General features: G+C 43.4%; 1 protein-coding gene across 6 annotated transcripts in view; it reads left to right on the top strand.

Moving 5' to 3' along the window:
• SLC36A4 (solute carrier family 36 member 4) overlaps positions 1 to 18,854 on the top strand; it is a 183,861-nt gene extending 165,007 nt beyond the window's left edge. For all 6 annotated transcript variants that reach the window (XM_053311400.1, XM_053311398.1, XM_053311401.1 and 3 more), the window contains one exon: positions 15,355 to 18,854. In XM_053311400.1, the coding sequence (XP_053167375.1) occupies positions 15,355 to 15,677 (323 nt within the window). In that variant the 3' untranslated portion in view covers positions 15,678 to 18,854. The remainder of the gene's footprint in view (positions 1 to 15,354) is intronic.
• The last annotated feature ends 331 nt before the right edge of the window (positions 18,855 to 19,185 follow it).

The raw sequence follows: 19,185 nt of genomic DNA, 5'->3' as shown, positions 1-19,185 counted from the left end.
CAGGAATCTCTCTCAGCCCTATCTTGGAGAAGCCAGGGAGGGAACTTTGAACCTTCTGCTCTTCCCAGAACAGCTCCATCCCCTGAGGGGAATATCTTGCAGTGCTCACACATCCAGTCTCCCATTCATATGCAACCAGGGCAGACCCTGCTTAGCTATGGGGACAAGTCATGCTTGCTACCACAAGACGAGCTCTCCTCTCCCCCGTGAGTCTTTTTCTTTGTTTGCTTCTCAAACCCGTGTAATGCATGTACTTGTGAAAAACAAACCCCAAAGGAATGGGCTCTAACCCACCATTCCTCAAAAAGTAACAGTTCCTGAGCTCAGCACCCTGAGAGGCCACCAGGAGCGTAGGGACTTTGCCGGTGGGCCCCGTTCCCTTGTGGTTGTATGTGTGCGCACTCTAGTGCGCACCAGCTACACCTCCTGCATGTGACGGTCGCCACCGGCAAGCTGTCTGCTGCACTGGGCATTTCATCACACACTGTTGGGTTCGTGGTGAATGAGTTCTTTCGCTGCCTGTCTGAACCCAATGGTGACTGAATAAAGCGCCTAGTACAGTGTGCCCAACATTGGGACAGATGAACTACTTGGGCAGCCCCCCAAAGGTATGGGGGAAAGCCGGGAGAGTCTCTGGCACCCCCCGGAAGTGCTCAGGGCCACGGTGTCCAGGGGATGCTTGTCCTCTCATGCTCAGGGGTGGCCATGTGCCTGGAGGCCCCATTCTAGCCATAGTAGTAGTGCCTTCTTCTGATGAAAGCTAAAGACATACAGCCAGGATACTTGCAGGTTCAAAATTATTAATGAGAAAATGGGAGACTTAACCAGAGGCACCCCAGAGAGATCCTTCATATTCCGCGACTTCTTTAATATCTTTAGATGTTTATTCTTCTTCTTAATCTCTTATTAAATACATTTTAGTCCTGAGGGGGCAATTAGAGAAAATAAATTATCCCCAAGTATCAACATCACTTTTTTGCTACCCTAATATGTTCTTCTACTAGCAAAAGAACTGGGTAGAAAAGGGAGGTTTCTCTTTAATAATTAAAACAAAACAAAACACCACCGCTCTTGTCATTGGTTCTTTTTTTAATTACCCTTAATAGGAAGAGATGTAAAAATTTTGGTTATGAAATGTTAATGTAAGAAGCCTAAGGGATAAAGGATCATAATTATAACTCCTGCTGGAGGTGTTTTTCACAGTCATTCTGCCCCCACACGTTCAGTTCTTATGGAATAAATGTATAGTAGTTAATATTAAAAGTTGAGTAGATTGAATTAATTTGCTCCCTTTGAAGGACATCTAGCAAAAATGCTGTTATATTAAAAAAAAAGAACATAGGTTCTGTTGTTGGATTTCCGCCCCCTGTTTTATGTCTGCATGGACATGAATCTTTTTATCTGTGGTATGCTGACTCTAGTCCTGTGTTGGGCTTGGATGATGTGAACCCTTTGGAAGGTAGGGTTTAATTGGACTATGGGACCTATTTTCTATATCAAGTCTCCACATGAGGTAGTAGTTTTCAAAGGACGTGCAGAGTGTCTTTTCCTTTCTGGTTTAACAACAGACATCTATGCAGAGCCCAAATCCTCCTCCTCCCTCTTAGTTCTAGGACTCTGAGGACCAGATGTGGTGATGGCACTAGATTGGATGACTTTAAAAAGGAATTAGAGAAATCTGTGGGAGAGAAGGGTATCAAACCAGGATAGTTAAATGGAACCTCCATGTTTGGAGAAATGCGAGGACAGGTTGGAAATCTGTTGCCTCCATACCCTGCTTGTAAGCATCATAGGAACATAGGAGGAAGCTGCCATCTGAGTCAGACCATCATCTAGCTCAGTACTGTCTACACAGACTGGCAGTGGCTTCTCCAAGGTTGCAGGCAGGAATCTTGCTCAGCCCTATCTTGGAGATGCTGCTGGGAAGGGAACCTGGAACCTTCTGCTCTTCCCAGAGCGGCTCCATCCCCGAGGGGAATATCTTCCAGTGCTCACACATCAAGTCTCTCATTCATATGCAACCAGGGTGGTCCCTGCTTAGCTAAGGGGACAAGTCATACTTGCTACCACAAGACCAGCTCTCCTCTTCATCCAGGGGTAGTACATGAGGCAGCTGAGGTGGTTTGTGCCAGCTGGGGGAATGAATGCTCCTTGAGATTTTTGACAGGGTCTACGCTCCTAGAGATGGAAAATAGGTGAAAACACACTGAAAGGTGAAAGTATTGCAAAGCTTTCATGTTGTTATTGTTCTGACCATGAGGTCTGCAGTGGCCAAATGTGCAATGGTGTTTCAAAAGCTTCTACCAGTTTCTAAAATGCAAAAACTGCTATAAAATTTTATCGATGTCAGAGGAATGGAAATCAAAATTTTTGGCATGTCCTCCAAAGAAAGTACAACCACTTGTTCGTTGGGACCCTAAGCCAACCCTAACCCTCCCTTCTGTGCAAAAATGACTGCAATGTTATCCTAATTGGAGTAAGAATAAGAAGGGGTGATAACAGACAGGAAGCTGTAAGTACCACAGTGCTATTTTTCATCTCTAGGGTGGTAGAGGTTGCCAAAAATCACTATGGGAATTCACCCCCCCCGATGGTACCGATGACCAAAACATGTGGGCCTGGCTCATGAACTAAAGCACTGGCTGCTGAAAACGGAATGGTAGACTAGATGAAGCCTTGACCTGACCAGACCTGATCTAACAAGGTCATTCTTATATATTCTAGTTCTACAAATGTCCCAACTGGTCCCTTTACAGCAAATCCACCAAGGTTCAGCACATGAAGCTGCCTTATAGTAAGCTGAACATTGGTCCATCTAACTTAGAATTGCCTTTGACTGGCAATGGGTCTCCAGGGTCTTAAGGCAGAAGCTTTTCCCATCACCTGTAACCTGAGTCTTATAACTCAAGATGTCAAGAAGCCTTTTGTGTGCAATGCATGTGCTTTACCACTAAGCTGTGGCCCCTCTCTGCCATAGTTACTAGCCCAGCCTGTTAACTTAGGCCTATATTTGCCGTCCATGCAAATATAGTTAAGTCATTGAGAGACCGGGGCGGAAGGGGTGGGGGAGAGCCAGCTGTCTTACAATTTACAGTCTCCTAACTTGGATCACTGGGAGGTATAAGAATTATCCAGCAACTAGGTGCATTGCTATTGGCAAGCCCAGAGGAATCCTTTCTCTTGCTTTTTATGGATGGTACAGGAGTTAAGACGGTTCAATTAAACTGACATAATTGTGTGTAATGAATAAGATCTTCAGGTGCAGTGACTGATAGTAGATACCGTCAGATTCCATTGGTGCAAAAGTTTTGTATTTGTTGCCATTCTCGGGTTGAAGATTTATTTATTTTATTTATTTAGCAAATGTGTAGACCACTCCATCTCTGGGAGGTTTATAGCATAACACAAATTAAAACAAAAATGAAAACCTTAAAACAGTTTAGAACCACAGTCAAGTTAAAAAGCTTGGGTGAAAAAATGAGTCTTTAGAGACTTTTAAAAAGTTGTCAGAGGGGGAGGCTCTTATTTCAGCAGGGAGAACATTCCAGAGTCTTGGGGCAGCAACAGAGAAGGCCCTTCTCTGTGTAGCTACCAGATGAGCTGGTGGCAACTGCAGACAAAACTCTCCAGACTTATCTCAATGGCTTCATGGTGAAGAACATCTCGAGGCCATTCACATGATGGGATGAAATCAGGCTAGCCTCTGCTAGCCCGATTTCGTCCCACTGTGGGAACCACCGGGCTCGGCTGGGAGCCTGGTGGTTCCTGAGCAGGTAACCCGCTCAAATAGCCCACCCCTTAAACCAGGTTTGTGGAGTGAGCGCTCCACAAACCCGGTTTTTAAAATCGTGAGTAGCCATGGTGCGGCTCCGCACCGTGGCTACTCACAAGTAGACCCCCGGTGGGAGGCTGAAAAGCAACCTTCCGGCTCAGGGGGGTCTCTCCAGTATGCCCTGCGTGCTTGCGCAGGGCATACTGGAGCTTCCGGGGGCCGTGCTGCCCCCAAACTCCCCAGCCCCTGCCGGCTCGTCACGGAGCCAGCAATGTGGGCGCGGCCCTCATCTGTGGGGAGAGTGGGCTTAGCCCGCTCTCCCCGCAAAACCAGCAAAAGTGGGTCTCGCTGATCGTGAGACCTGCCTCTTTCTCTTAAATACTCAGGACCTAAGCTGTTTAGGTTAAACAACCCTATTATTTGCCCCATTATTTGCTCCACTGTCTTTATAAGTACAAGAGAAATATAAAGAGAAATTTCTACTGGCTAGATTTGGAGGAGAATAAAGTGCTGCTTCTGTTATCAGATCATGATGCAGGGACATCTCTATGTATAGCGTCGTATGCCTTGTCAACCCTGAAGATATGGGCTAACTGTCTGAAGACGATAGCAACTGACTGTAAGGGGAAACTTTTTAATTTACTGGTTCGTGTATGAATTTGTATGTGACAAGGGTTTGCTTGTATTGAGTTCTGTGTGACCAGATTTGATTGGTGGTGGTGGTTTCGTTTGTTACAATGGTACTATGGCTCTGCATATTGAATAATATGTACTACAGAATAAGATCTTGAGTTGGACCAATTCTTGGCAAAAGCAGCTGAATGCTCACTATATTTCTTGTAATATGTTTGGTGCTAAAAGGAAAGTTATAAGTTCTGTATTGATTTGGGGCCTTCTCAGCAGCAATTTCTTTTTTACAAGTTGCTGCTGCTCCATATTTCAGTTCCATTTTGTGTATTCAGTGATCATTAGTTAAATCTGGGTGATTACTTTTTTTTTTTAACAAGTTACTACTTTGTATTCTCGTTTATTCATTTTACTACCCCACTTACCAAGGAAACAGACTACAGAAAACACATCTCCTCTGTTGTCTTTGTTTACAACATCTGGAACTTTAAAGACCCCTGAGACTTTGTTGCACTATTTATTTAACATATTTTTATACTGCCCAAATCTTATGTCTCTGTGGCACTAAAGGGGTGTCTTTAACAGAAGGCATAAAGCATGAAGCGGGAATGCTGAGAACATGGGAGCAACTAGAAACCAAGCTGCATTTCTTGCTTACTGTACCCTTGAGGTTAGCAAGCTTCTAGTGCATTTCAGAATCTTGATTCTTGCAAACTGTGATGCTGAAGAGCTTGTAAAGCAAGTGCTACTCATGGGTATTACTGCTTTAATTCTCCCCCCCCTTTCCAGTATGGCATAATGGCATTTGGCTTTGGGCATGGAGAATGTGAGCCTAAATCCCTGTTTGGCTCATGCAGGAGGTTCTTGGCAAATGACTCTCTCCTAGAGCTTAACATACCCTACAAGCTTGTTGCAAGTCTAACATCAGGGTCAGCTTTTCATTGAGGTCCAGAGTGGTGATCTGCTCAGGCAGTGGGTAAGAGGCGAGGGCATTCAGCCACCATTACCTAACCAGGCCTCTCCCTACTAACCTGGTAGTAGTGGTGGTAAGGCCACCACTGTTCAGAAGATTTCCAACTTCTGTTCCTGGATGATTGCTGCTCATTTCCTCACTTTCCCTGCAGGGAGCAGAACAGAGTAGTTGCTAAAGGCTTGGCATGGGGCAACTCTCAAGAGAGAGCTAAGGTAGCAGGAATGGCCAGTGGCAATCAAGTTGAACCTCTTCGGTATGTGTGTGTGGCTGTTTGTGTGTATCCCCCCCCCAATCAACTTTGCAACACCGGGACCAATATGAACCAAATTGGGTACAGTTGTAGGGACACAAAGGGACACCTCAATGGCTTAGTTTGTGTCGATGTCATCCACCCCAATTCAAAATGGTGGGTGCATAAACCTTTGAGGCACAAGTGGGCTAACTTGTGAACCACCTAACCGATTTGAACCAAATCTGCTACAGCTGTAGGGACACATAGGGATGCTCTAAGGGCATGGTGTGTGATGATATCATCCACTCCAATTCAAGATGGCGGCTCCATGAACATTGATGCACAAGCGGGCTAATTTGTGGACTGCTTAACCCATTTGAACCGAATTGGGTACAGTTGCAGTGAGCGACACACAGGGAAACCTCCATGGTGTAGTTTGTAATGATGTCATCCACCTCGATCCAAGATGGCAGACACCTGAACATTTGAGATGCCAGAGGACCTAACTTGTGGACCTTGATTTGAACCAGATTTAGTCCAATTGTAGAGACAGTGAAAGGAAAGTAGGCTGATTAGTTCTTACTAGAACAACTTGTTTTAAACTTATTTTGGCTTCTGAAGCATTCTCTAAATTCTCGGTTGCTTCATATTTTAGATACGTTGTGAATCCGAAGGTCTCACCAAACAGAAGATGTTACCTGATGTGTGAGCTGGTGGAAGACACTGGCTAACATCTAGACTACGTTACTCAGTAGTTACTCTAAAGGACAGTAACTACTCAGTAGTTACTCTGATGTTTGAGTAATTTAATCAGGATGTGAGCAGCTATTCTGTGAGATGAATTCCTGGTGTGGAGAAAGTGGGCAGTGTTTTTCTCCCTCTTTCACAACCCTAGAACCAGGAGTGTCTAATGAAGCTGATTGGCAGGAGACTTTAGGATGGACAAAAGGAAGTGCTGAAATAAACCACCACAAGACATGGTATGGACCACTGTCTTAGATGGCTTGAAGAGGTGATTAAACTTATGAAAGACACGTCTATCAATGCCTACTAGTTATTAATGACTATATGTTGCCTCCAGTTCAGTGTCATTGAGGTAACTGACACAATCAAAAACTGTTTTTTACTCGGGTTTGAGAGCTGTATGTATTCCCAGTTTTCAGTTGTGTGGAAGCAAGGTAGGAGGAAACCTGGGTAGCTTTCCTTCCTAACTTGCTTCCACACAATCACTTCTACACAGTTTCCTCCTACCTTGTTCCCACACAACCAAAAACTGGGAGCACACACAGTTCCCAAACCCAGGTAGAGCACAGTTTTTGATTGTGTGAATGACCTCATTATGTTCACATAAGAACCTGCCTTATACCAAGTCAGACTATTGGTTCACCAAACTCAGTATTCGCTACACTGACTGACAGTAGCTTTCCAAGGTTTCAGACAGGAGTCCTTCCCATCCCTACCTGAAGATGCAGGAGATAGAACCTGTGATCTTCTGTTTCCAGAGCGGATGCTTCACTACTGAGCTAAGACCCCATCTCCCTAACGGGGATGTCTCTGAATACCAGTTGCAGGGAAGCAAGGTCAGGAGAAAGGACATGCCTTCACTTCCTGCTTGAGGGCTTCCCTGAGGCATCAGGTTGACTGTAGTGGGAACGGAATGCTGGACTAAATAGGCCTCTTGGCCTGATCTAGCAGGGTAGTTCTTACTTTCTTGTGGGCTGGAACAAACTAATCAAATTGAAGAACATTTCAGCATTTCCCTACAGTAGAACAATGACTCTGAGCAAGAAAGTGCATCCGCATTCCCCTTTTCTGACCTCCTGTTGGGATCACAAGTCCCTATTCTAATTATATTAACCTAGTTGATATAATTATTTTTCTAGTTAATTAAGTTCTCTTTTCAAACAGCCTGTGAGAATGCTGGTTCAGCATTATCTAGCTGCACAGTTGCTCCTCTTTCCCCATGGAGGTAAGCAAAGGAAAGCAGCCTGTATGCCTCCCATATCCTGCTGTCAGAGAAGCCTCTCCAAATTGATCGGTTTGCTGAGGAGTCTATCTGCATTTGGTGTAGAGTCCTTGCATGTTCACAAGGATTCTAGAGCATGCTCTAGGGACACAAGGTCTCATTGTGGCCTATTGGACAAAGCTGTGGGCCAGCCCTACCATGGAGCAGGGTGAAGCAGACTGCTAAGCTTCAGGCAGCAAAATGTCCTGGGTCAGCACTGTGGCCAAGCAGTTCCTTGTATGGATAGTACGTCCTAGGAAATTTCTGATGCTCCCTAGAGGCTGGGCATTCTGGCGGAAACGGGTAATGGTGGGCAGCCAAGCACATTATTGATTTTCTCCACTGTGCAATCCCCTCTAAGCTTTCAAGAAACAATATGGTTCCAGGAATACTTGTTGTACTAGCCAATCTGGCACATAGCTTCTGCGCCCCTAGTTCACTGCCACCACCTTCTCCCCCCACCCCACCCCATCCACCCCCGCTTTTTTGGCTGCTTGTCGCTGCCGTCTTCTCCTCCCACTCTCAGCCCGCTTCTTCTTCTTACCTGCCCACCACCCCCATCTTCTTTTGCACTGCCTGCTTTACTGCCACCGCTGTTTTCTGGCTGCCCACTGGCCACCCAGTTGCTGCTCATCTACTGCCCTCTCGCTATCCTGAGGCGGCTGCCTGTCCACCGTTTTCTTCAGCCAGCCACCACCACTGCAGCCGCCATTTTCTACCCTCCCACCTGTCCCATGGCTATCTGGCAGTTTTCCGAACTATCGCGAGAGCTGCCATGCATGGGATTAGCCATGGGTACATCTTAGAGAATTAGATAGATAGATAGATAGATGCTATGCTGTTGCCTTTATTACTCTTTGTCAATTCACACTATGGATTTTTTTTTAAATTGCTCTAAAACAGCAATGCTTAAAACTGGTGAATGATTGCAAGATGGGCGTGACTGATCCCACTCCTCTTCATGACAGAGACATTCTAGTGCGGATTCCAAAAATCTGGAATTCCCTTCCAGGAAATCTGTCCTATTTGTGTCTGCTTGTTTTTACATGGGCGTTGAACCCCAATCTGTTGTCTAAGTCTGTGTGAATGGTGCTACTCATAGTCTTTAGGAAGATTGTGTATATCATTTTTTGTTTTTAATGATTGGTTGGTTGGCTGGTCGGTCGGTCGGTCAAAGTGCCATATACAACAAAGGGACTGTTGTAGGAAAATGGGATATAAATGAATGAAGATAATCAGTAAATTATAACTGTAAAAAAGATTAAACTCACAACTTTTGAAAGAAATTGGATAGTATCCAGACCACATTACTCATGATGGAGCACCATTGATTTCAATGGGCATGTTAGTCATGACTGAATCCCATTGAAATTAATGGAGCTTAAATTACTCATGAGTAACAAATTCCATACTTTCAATGGGATTTAGTGATGGCTAACTTAATCTGGTTGCTACTCACTAAGACTGTTCATACAATTGAAAACAAGAGTCCTACCCAGATTTGGGAGCTGTGCACGCTTCCAGTTTTCGCTTCTGTGTGAGCAAACAACTGGGTAGGAGAAGGGGAGAGTGATTGTGTGTGAGGCAGGAGCTGGGCAGGATAGCTTTCTGTCTTACCTTGGTAACATGATGCAGATGAAAGTTGGGTAGGGAAGTACCGGCCTACCCAGCTCCTGCCACACACACAGTCACTCCCCCCTCCTCCTAAATTGTTGCTCACACACAAGTGAAAATTGGGAGCATACTACTACTGGGGCTGGGGATCTTCTGCGTGATCCCCCACCGCACATTAAGGTCATCTGATTAGGTTTGTCTCCAGTTACCACCAGCTCATCTGGTGGCGACTTGAAGGCAGGCCTTCTCTATAGCTGCTCCGGGGCTGTGGAATGCGCTCCCTGTGGAAATCCACAATTTGAATTCTCTATTAGTCTTCAGGAGAGCCCTTAAAACGTATTTGTTTGGCCTGGCTTTCCAGAGTTTTTAAATCTGCTTTAATATTCTAACCCGATTTTAGGGCTTTTAATCACTATAATTGTTTAATTGTTGTTTTAAAATGTTTTAAAATTGTTAATTGTTGTTATATTGTTTTTAATTTGTTTTAGCTCTTTATTGTTTTAGTGGTTTGTTTTAATTGTAAATCGCCCTGAGCCATTTTGGAAGGGCGGTATATAAATCAAATAAATAAATAATAAATAAATAAATACTACTGCATCATCATGTTGTTAATCATCATCATCATCATCATCATCATCATCATCATCATCATCATGTCTGTTTGTAGTTGGAAGTTGCAAAAATATTATGGGACTTCCGACTACAAACAGACCAACATCTGCCACACAATACACCAGATATAACTGTAGTCGAGAAGAAAGAAAAACAAGTCAAAATAATCGACATAGCAATACCAGGGGATAGCAGAATAGAAGAAAAAGAAATAGAAAAAATCACCAAATACAAAGATCTACAAATTGAAATTGAAAGGCTGTTGCAGAACAAGACCCAAATAATCCTAGTGGTAATTGGCGCCCTAGGTGCAATTCCAAAACACCTTGAAGAGCACCTCTACACCATAGGGGCCACAGAAATCACCATCAGCCAAGGAGACAGTTCATACTCGCTACTGCAAGATAGCCGCCTTGAGATTTTCTTAATAAAAGGCGGGGTATAAATTTAACAATAAATAAAAATAAAAATAAATAAGATCAGCTCTCCTCTCACATAGTACCCCTTTGGCCAATGTAGGATAGCCCTGAGTGATATTTGTGCTTGGCAGTGAGGTGTTGAGAATTCCCATGTTGAATGCTGCCGATTAAGTAACAAAATCATATCCATGCCATTTCGCAAATGAAAAAGTTCATAATTTCCTGTGTTCAGGCATGAGATAGGACCAATGTACCAGAAAATCCAGGGCCAACATCTTCAGGCAAACTGTATTTTATTTGTTACAATGAGCTGCAGCTTTAGGGGATATTTAGTGGTGGGACGGAAGCCAAGTTTGATTGATGGAAAGGATAAAAAAGGGTAACCTTCCATAGTAGTCCCTCTCTTCTTCCCCCATCCATGGTTTTGAGGCAATGAAAATGTGCCATGCAGGCCAATTAATTTGGTGTCCTCTACAAACTACTTCTACTTGGCTGTTCTTGTCCCTCTTTTTCCGGATAAGGGCATATTTATTGAAAATGTTAACATTATATTTCAGGTGCTTTACCAGAAAAATAAACTTAAGTAAATGATTTTCTCATTATTTTCGTAATCACCAAGAACCTTTTTCAAACATCCCAATTTAACAAAACTAATGAATAATCTGAACTTGATTGTAGTCACTTGTGGAGAAAGGAAGGAGGTCTATTATTGCTGCTAACAATTCATAGTTAATGATTACACCCACCACATCCACTTAACTAGCAGCATAATAAATATACAGCTATACCTGTTGCTTCAGCTTCCCACATATTTATCAATGGATTTTTGCCATTCAGATGCAAGCATATTTCAACATTGTGCTCAAACATCATGCAGGAGTATGGAGACATTAATCTCACTAGCCAGACCTTAAGATGTTAGTGGTTCCATCTACACGTTAATGCTGTCTCTAGTGGGGCAAGCACTATATGCTGCATGGATAAAGTTCATTTCCCAAAGCACATGAATATGGCCTTCTCTCTTGTTGGGCTTGTGAGACTAGTTCTTTTGTGCATAGTTCTTACAGAAGCAAAGGGGTTGAAAAACATTAATTGGATTGGAAACAAGACCAAAATAACCATTTGAGTGTTTTTAAAAAATATCTCTTAACAGTCTGTTCACTTCCCCGAAAACTGACTTAAGCCTTTTTAGCCTACTTTCCAGTAGGCTTATGAGATCACCCAGCATTCTGCATGTGTGCCTGTGTGTGTGTCCCCTCCGTCAACTTCAGAATGCCTGGACCAATATGAACCAAATTAAGTACAGTTGTAGGACACATAGGGAAACCTCAATGGTGTAGTTTGTGGTTATGTCATCTATCCCAAATTCAAGATGAAGGACACGTACACTTTTGAAATGCAAATGGGCTAACTTGTGACCACCTAGCTGTTGTGTGGCAACCAAATTTGCAAGAGATGGAGGGGCATGTAGGTTTGCCCCAATGGCATAGTTTCTGATGATGTCATCTACCCCAATTCAAGATGGTGTACGCATAAACATTTGAAGTGCAGGTGGGCTAACTGGTGGACTACCTAACTGATTTGAACCAAATGTAATCCATTTGTAGGGATCAGTGTTCCCTCTAAGGTGTGCACACATCCATGTGCTCATAATTTTTTTAATTTCTGCTCAGTTAATTTTAGATCTCGCTCAGATTGAATCAGGAATGCCCCATTCTGAATGCATGTGCACACACACTGCCTTGACACACTTTGCCCAGAACAAAATTCATTCCGCGCGCAGATGAAAAAAATTAGAGAGAATACTGGTAGGGATAGTGAAAGGAAAGTAGGCAGATTAGTTCTTACTAGAAAAACTTGTTCTTTAACGTTTCAAGATGCCATTTGTTAGTAGAGTATCTCTGTCTTAGTTCCTGACAGTTTGACATACTTTAGATGGCTGTTTCATTTGAATGTACAGATGAAAAGCAGGGAGTGTGGAAATAAATGGATATTTGATTTGGCTCTCAAAGTATACCCCTTTTATTATTATTTTTTTCCATGTGAGTGGCTGCCATTCACTCCTGTGACAAAAATACAAGTTACCCTTCAGGACAATGTTGCAAGCTGGTTTCACACACAACATGGAACCTGAGGTATCCCCATCCTGTAAAATGGAAGGAATCTGAAGTTGGTGCTGCAGGCAATCATATATCTCAGTTTGTTGGAAATAGCAGAGTTGAGCCAGGAGTACACTCCCTTGCCAGGCTTCCCAGTAAGGATGCTATCCCAGCCTGCCTCGTACCACCTTGCAGCCATTGGTTGCCATGGCAAAGGGAGCAGGCTCACTTAGGACAAACCAGAGATTCATAAAGAGCATGGGTTCAGACACAACACACACCTCAGTGGGAGCAGCACTTGGTTTGGTAAGCCAACTTCAAACCTTGGTTACACATCTTGCTTTGAAGTCCTGAGTGAACCTCAGGGGGTGCCCTCAATGGTGTAGTTTGTAATGATGTCATCCACTCCAGTCCAACATGGTGGACACATGAATGTTTGCGGCGCAAGAGGTCTAACTTGTGGGCCACCTAACTGATCTGAACCAAATTTAATCCAGTTGGTGTGGGTTCAGAAAGCCACGGATGAGTCACTTGCTAGATTATAAGTAGGTTCCATGTTATAATTCAGCAGTTTGGTAGATTTTCACTTCCAGGACCTGGAATGCTGCTCCTCTCCAGCAGCAGCAATTCAGATTCCCCCATTATGCACGGTATTAAGAGAAGTAAGTTTGGGGCGGTATTAAAATATGTTAAACAAACAAACAAACAAACTTTGGGTGACCTTGGGACGTTCGGATACATTTTCAACCTAACCCACCTCACAGGGTGCTTGTGAGGCTGTCATGCGGCTGGGAGGTTGGGGTGGGGGGGTGACTTGCATACACCGCTCTGAGCACTTTGGAGGAAGGGTGTGACAAACGTGCAGTAATGAAATGTGTTGTGACTAACTCCCCTCTAATCAAACAACTTTGATTTAGTGCCTAATTAAAAGAGGATGAGATGATTTCATAGTTGTCATTCACCTGCTGGGACAATTGTATAATATTTCTGCTAAAGTCATCTGAATTATACAAAAATACCTAATCCTAGATTGGGGGTGGTGGTGAGGAGTAGAAGATGGGAGAGAAGCTGTTTATCAAATGCCGCATTTAGAAACTGTTGCCCCGGGTTTGGGATGAGGTCGCTGGGGAACAGATCTCCTGTTGTTGGTATGGTTTGATGGTACTTTTGTTTTCTGCTTTGTGTGTGGGCAGTGGGGGGAGCTATTAAACTGTTGGGATAAAATGGAATGTGTTAAATCCAAATGAACACACAGCCTATTGATCTGCTTACCCCCTTCTGTGGGGCGTTATATGTAGATGTAAATAATTCTGCAGCTTGGGGCTTTGTTTTTAATATGCCTAGGCTACTGAAATTCCTCTGGTTTCATTTATACAAGATGCAAGCCACATGGAAATCCTTTATAAAAGCATTCCACATGTACTTGGTCATGTTTTTAAAATGTTCTTATCACATCTATGCTAATGGCGCACTTGCTTGGGCCATCAGTCTATGGCACACATGCAAATGGACCAGCACCGTGTGTGTGTGTGTGTGTGTGTGTGTGTGTGGTAAGTGCATTTGAATGCAAGCAGCTGCACAGAGAGTTCACAAGGGCTTTTTGCATCTTATATAAAGCTGCTCTTGGATGGTTTATCTGTGGAGGAACCTTGAAATACTTCGAGTTTCATTGTGGGTGAAATTTCAGTAGCGAATTCTGGCCATGGTGGAAAGCTGCAAAATGTCCAGGCAGGCAAGTTAGACCATGCTCAAGACTGAGCTACTGCAAGATGATGCATCCTTTTCATTACTGTGTGTAGCGAGCAGGGGCTCATTCCCCTGTTCCCAAAATTACTTTATCTTCTGTAGTAGTTTAAGAAAATGACTGCTAAGAAAAAGACAAGCAAAATCCCTGTAGTTATGACTGTAGCGGAAGGACCAGAATATTGCAGGACCTCTTGGGGGATTTGGGTGCTTCATGGGCTTTGCACACCATGCAGGGGCGATGTTTCTCAACAAGCAGGTATCTTGTCTGAGAAAGTGAAAGGGCTTTTCTTGCTTTCACATCAGTATTGTGCCAGGTCTGTCCCTGTAGTCCAGAGAGGCCAACGGTGCCCCAGATTGCTGGCAGTTGACTTAATTTTAGGCTAAATCACACAATTAGGTATTGAGTAAGACAAGTGTTCTAGTTTAGTAGCAGTGTGGTGGGGGGAGCAAGGTTGGAGGGGAAGGGAGTGATAGTCTGGGAGGGAGGAGCTGGGTTGGAGGGCACCTTCTTATCCGGCTCTCTCGTCAAACACTTTACCAAGATAGGAGGGGACGCTGTATATCTCAGCAACTCTCTCCAAGATTATCACTTCCTCCCCCTCTGACCTTGCTTTTTCTCTTGCACACAATCACAAAACAGGAGCAAGCATAGTTCCCAAACTATGGTAGGGTGTTGGTCCTACCCTGTTCCTATCCATGTGAATGAGCCTTTTATTTATTAAGTCCCTAGATCCAAGGTGCTGAACAATATATACTTTCCCCCGGATAACTCAGTGAGAGCCATGGAGTTTGGATGGTGCTCTCTGCATAGCCCCACAATAATTTTATTTTCTTGGTTATGCTAGAAGGTGTACCAACAGTATGGAGGAACCCAGGAACTGGCTTTCTATCTTTGTCCTTTTTTAAAAAAAGAGAAAGTGTGACTAAGATAACTTATATACACACTGGCTCCCCACTATGAATTACATGTTCATATCTGATTTGATGTGTCCTAGAATGTCCCTCCACTTTACTACCTTTTTTTGCAATTTGATCAGTTTGGTGCTATTAAAGGAAGTGGCATGCCAACCATTATGATGCCTATGTACAGTGAATTTAGCTGTGTTTTTGCAAACCATCAAATACCTCCAGCTTGGAGAGCTGTGACTCATTCAGCCTTGTTTACTTCCCTGCATGTAGATGTCATTTTTGTTCTACAAAAATAACAAGCATTCTCTATTCTCTCTGCCCCCCACCCCCTGGTCTTTCTCTTCAGGTGCTCTTGCTGTTTTGATCCCTCGGCTGGACATCGTCATCTCCTTCGTAGGAGCCGTAAGCAGCAGCACTTTGGCCTTAATCTTGCCACCGTTGGTTGAAATGCTCACTTTTTACAAGGAGAAACAAAGTCTATGGGTGATCCTGAAAGACATATTTATAGCCTCTATTGGAGTGATCGGTTTTATAACTGGCACATATGCAACTGTTGTAGAGATCATTTACCCTGTTTCCATTGGTTTTGTTAATGCTACGAAGGTTTTGACAGACAGTTCAAATGCCTCGTACTTGGCTACAGGTTTCAATAATGTTGGAAGATTGTGACTCGCTTGAATTCCTTATTATGGATGTATTTGAAAACCAAAGATGATGATGTTCTGAATGTGAAGGTTGGAGATGAAACTCTATCAGATGTTCTTCTGAAAACTCAAAGCAACTTCTGTCCAACATGCAAGTCTTTCACACCAGGATTCCTCTCCTCCTTCCTTTCCATTCCACACCCATCTAGTGAAGAACATTCTTTCAAAGCATCATGATATTTTGTATATTTTATTTGCAAATGGGATCAAAAAGTGTTCACTGAAAGACCCAAAATGCTACCCAACAAGCATTTGGCCAAAACCAAACCATGGTGGTTGTCTCCATCAAGTTTTTGGTTCATGTCTTGCGTGGCCCCTGTCTACCAAGAACCTCTCCAGTGCAAGCCCCATAGAAATTTTGGCACAACTCTGCAAGTATGCAGATGTTCTTTTATACAAATCCTATTGCATTTTCATGGGCTTACACAGGAGTAGCTCATAAGGGATTGTACTTCCAAGCATCTGGGTTTTGAGCTAGCTTACTTCTCTCTTCATTTCCTTCCCGAGAAGGGTAGTCATTCCTAACATGAAATGGATCTAAACTAACAGCTTCCATATCAGACAGTAACTACAGAGAGACTAAATGTCTAAACAATTCTTCTGAATGACTTAGAGCATGCCTTGGGATTACTTCTTTGTTACTGCCACTTGTTTACATGTAAAGAACGCCCCCTACCCCCGACAAAACCTTTGCTATGATGGGATTTTGCACACATGATATCTGCATGATATCTTTCTAAACTATGATCAACCACAGTTTTTCTATAGGCTATATTCCTTCCACAGTACTTAATTCCAAATGTACAAATTTGCAAAATGCTGTATTTTTCTATTTATTCTGAACTCTAGAGCAACTCTATATTTGTATTTTAGCACCATTTATTACAGAGGAGATTTCTGCAGTGTTCCTTCTTATAAGGAGCAAAGACACACAATACCATGCACTTTTCTTTTAAGGAAACAAATTTTGATAGATCATAGATGTTGGGATCAGCTGTTGAAACCTGTTGAAATCAGTTTGACTTCTCACATCTGTTGATGGGCTCTTGACACAGGGTTGCACTCATTCCTTCAAAAAGCCTCCTGTCATAATTCTGTAAGCATGGAAAACTCATGCATGAAGATCTGTGTTTGTTATTTTTGTTTTTTGGTGGTTGTTTTTTTGGTCACAGTCCTCCAAGAAGGTCTCCTATGCAAGTTCCATTGAAATGAATGGAAGCTGACATAGTGCACAGGAGAACTTCCTAGTAGTTTTTGCCCTTTCTTTCAAATGTTGTGGGGTCTGCATTGCATACCATCTGTCTGTCTTTGTGCTGTCTTCAGCAGATGTGGTGCTGGGCACATATTTCATCTGGCACCAAGGTATAGTTCACATACTATCCTGGAGATGGAGTCATAGCCCCCTTCCCTCACCCTCAAAGCAAAGTGGGGGCATGCTCCTGGTGTACATAGGTCTGATTCACATAATCCTTCCCCCTCCAAAAAAAATGGGGCAATGCACGATCAGGTTTTTGTGGGGGTGTGGAAGTGATGTGGTGGGGTGCTATTGCGCCCTTCCCATTTAACTTGTGGCCAGGACTCCTCATTTTCTGAGTGTGTGTACTGGCCCCCAGGCCTTCTGAACTGCATCCATCGCTGAAGTCAAACTCAGTGTGCACTTTAATGGAATAAGCCTACTTAGAAATAACACTAGCACTTGCTTATTCCCAATATATGTACCACTACACAATGAAAACATGAAGCATAACTTCAGCTTCTCGACGCTTCTTCCTCTCCCCACTTCCCAATGATTTCTTCTTAAATGAGGGCCAAACAAGATGAAAGGGTGGCAGATCCATGTGTATAAACTCGGTGTGGAGATAAGGGAAGAATCTTCTTTCAGAGCAAAAGATCTGTGTCTCGATGTCGCTTCTACTCTTCCTGTGCTCCAAAACCAGAAGTGAGCAGCTAGAAAGGCTGCAGGGAGGTAAGGAGCAGATGGAGCAGGGTGGGGGGCGGGGAGTCCATGCTCCTCACCCATATGCCTATTTTGCTCCTTAAATTGGCCCTCCCCCTTATATATTGTGTGCAGCTACAGCAGATTCATGTTTAAATAGACTGATCTGATGTCCCTGCATCTAGTCTGGTCTGGAGCGCAAACACTTTGTATAAAGATAATTGTTTAATTTGTCTAGTAAACCCAACAGCGACTTTTAGTGTTCCCCTCCTTTTGGTTTTGGCAGCTCTCTTTGTTTCTTCAGAGGATACAAAACTGCCAAATCCACTCGGATCATCTGTTCCCTGTCCTGTGAATTGCACGTGGAGGCCTCTGTGCAGAGTTTGTGCCAACATGCTGAAGGATTTGGGCAGCGATGCTTAAATGGCAGTAGTCTTTGGCCCACACAAACTGATGGCAAGGCTGCAACTGTCCAAGTGAGGCCATGCTGCCCAGAGTCATGCTTGCTGAGTCCATAAGTGCCTTTTGCAAAGCAAAAAGTGCTGGGCACCCAGCATCTCCTCCTAAAGTGGGTGCAGACCACCACATCCAACATTCATCTCACCAGGAACACTTGGACTCCAGTCCTTGGAAGCATCCCATCAAGGAAGCTCTGACAGGGATTCAGAGACATGCAGCCCTACAGTGAACCATGAATGGGTCTTATCTGGCCAATCCATTACTCAACTGAGGATTTGGCTTCCTTTTCCATTCTCCACCTGAATGTGAAGTACTCTCTTAATTTTGATTTAGCTCTTTTGATGATGTTAACAGGTGGGGCTTAACTCCAAACAGTGTGATGTTTGCTCAGTGTGAACATTTTGTATTTAAAACATTTGCACAGTATGTTTTCCCAGTGTTTTCCTACTATGTAGGGCCTTATTACGTCTGAGGGGCTGGCTCATGGCATAGTTGCACAGGTGGAATGCCTTCATGGCACAGGCACTACTCTAGCATAAATGGTTTGTGAATAGCTCCAAACAGCATGGTTTGCCTAGCTTTAGTTGGTCTAAGAAAGTGAGGGGACAGATTCTCTAGGAAAAGGCATTCAAGGCTAGCATGTGATTTAAGATCTCTGAAACTAGCATGCACAGAAACAAGGTTTCAGGGAAGACTTGCCAAAGATCTTGAAATACAGCAATCTCTCTCTCTCTCTCTCTCTCTCTCTCTCTCTCTCTCTCTCTCTCTCTCTCTCTCTCTCTCAAAAGAAAAGAACAAAAATAGTGATGCAGTTCGGTTTTAAGATGTTGTAGATGAGATTAGATGCTTACATGGAGGCAGCTGGAGCTAATGAATGGCTGCATGTATTTAAAGAGGGAACAGAAATAATCATTTGTAAAATAACTGGAAATTATTCCGGTGGCTGTTATGGTTATAAAGCAAAGGAAACGTTGGAATTATGTTCATATGCAGTATGTGAATTTATATTTAAATGGGTTATATTGTGGGCTCTTTTTATGTAGTTTGTCTGTGGCTGCACTTAAAAAAAGAAAAAAAG

This window comes from Hemicordylus capensis, chromosome 3 (genome assembly GCF_027244095.1).
Source record: "Hemicordylus capensis ecotype Gifberg chromosome 3, rHemCap1.1.pri, whole genome shotgun sequence".
Lineage (NCBI taxonomy): Eukaryota > Metazoa > Chordata > Lepidosauria > Squamata > Cordylidae > Hemicordylus > Hemicordylus capensis.
This window is presented reverse-complemented; position numbering and strand designations above follow the sequence as displayed.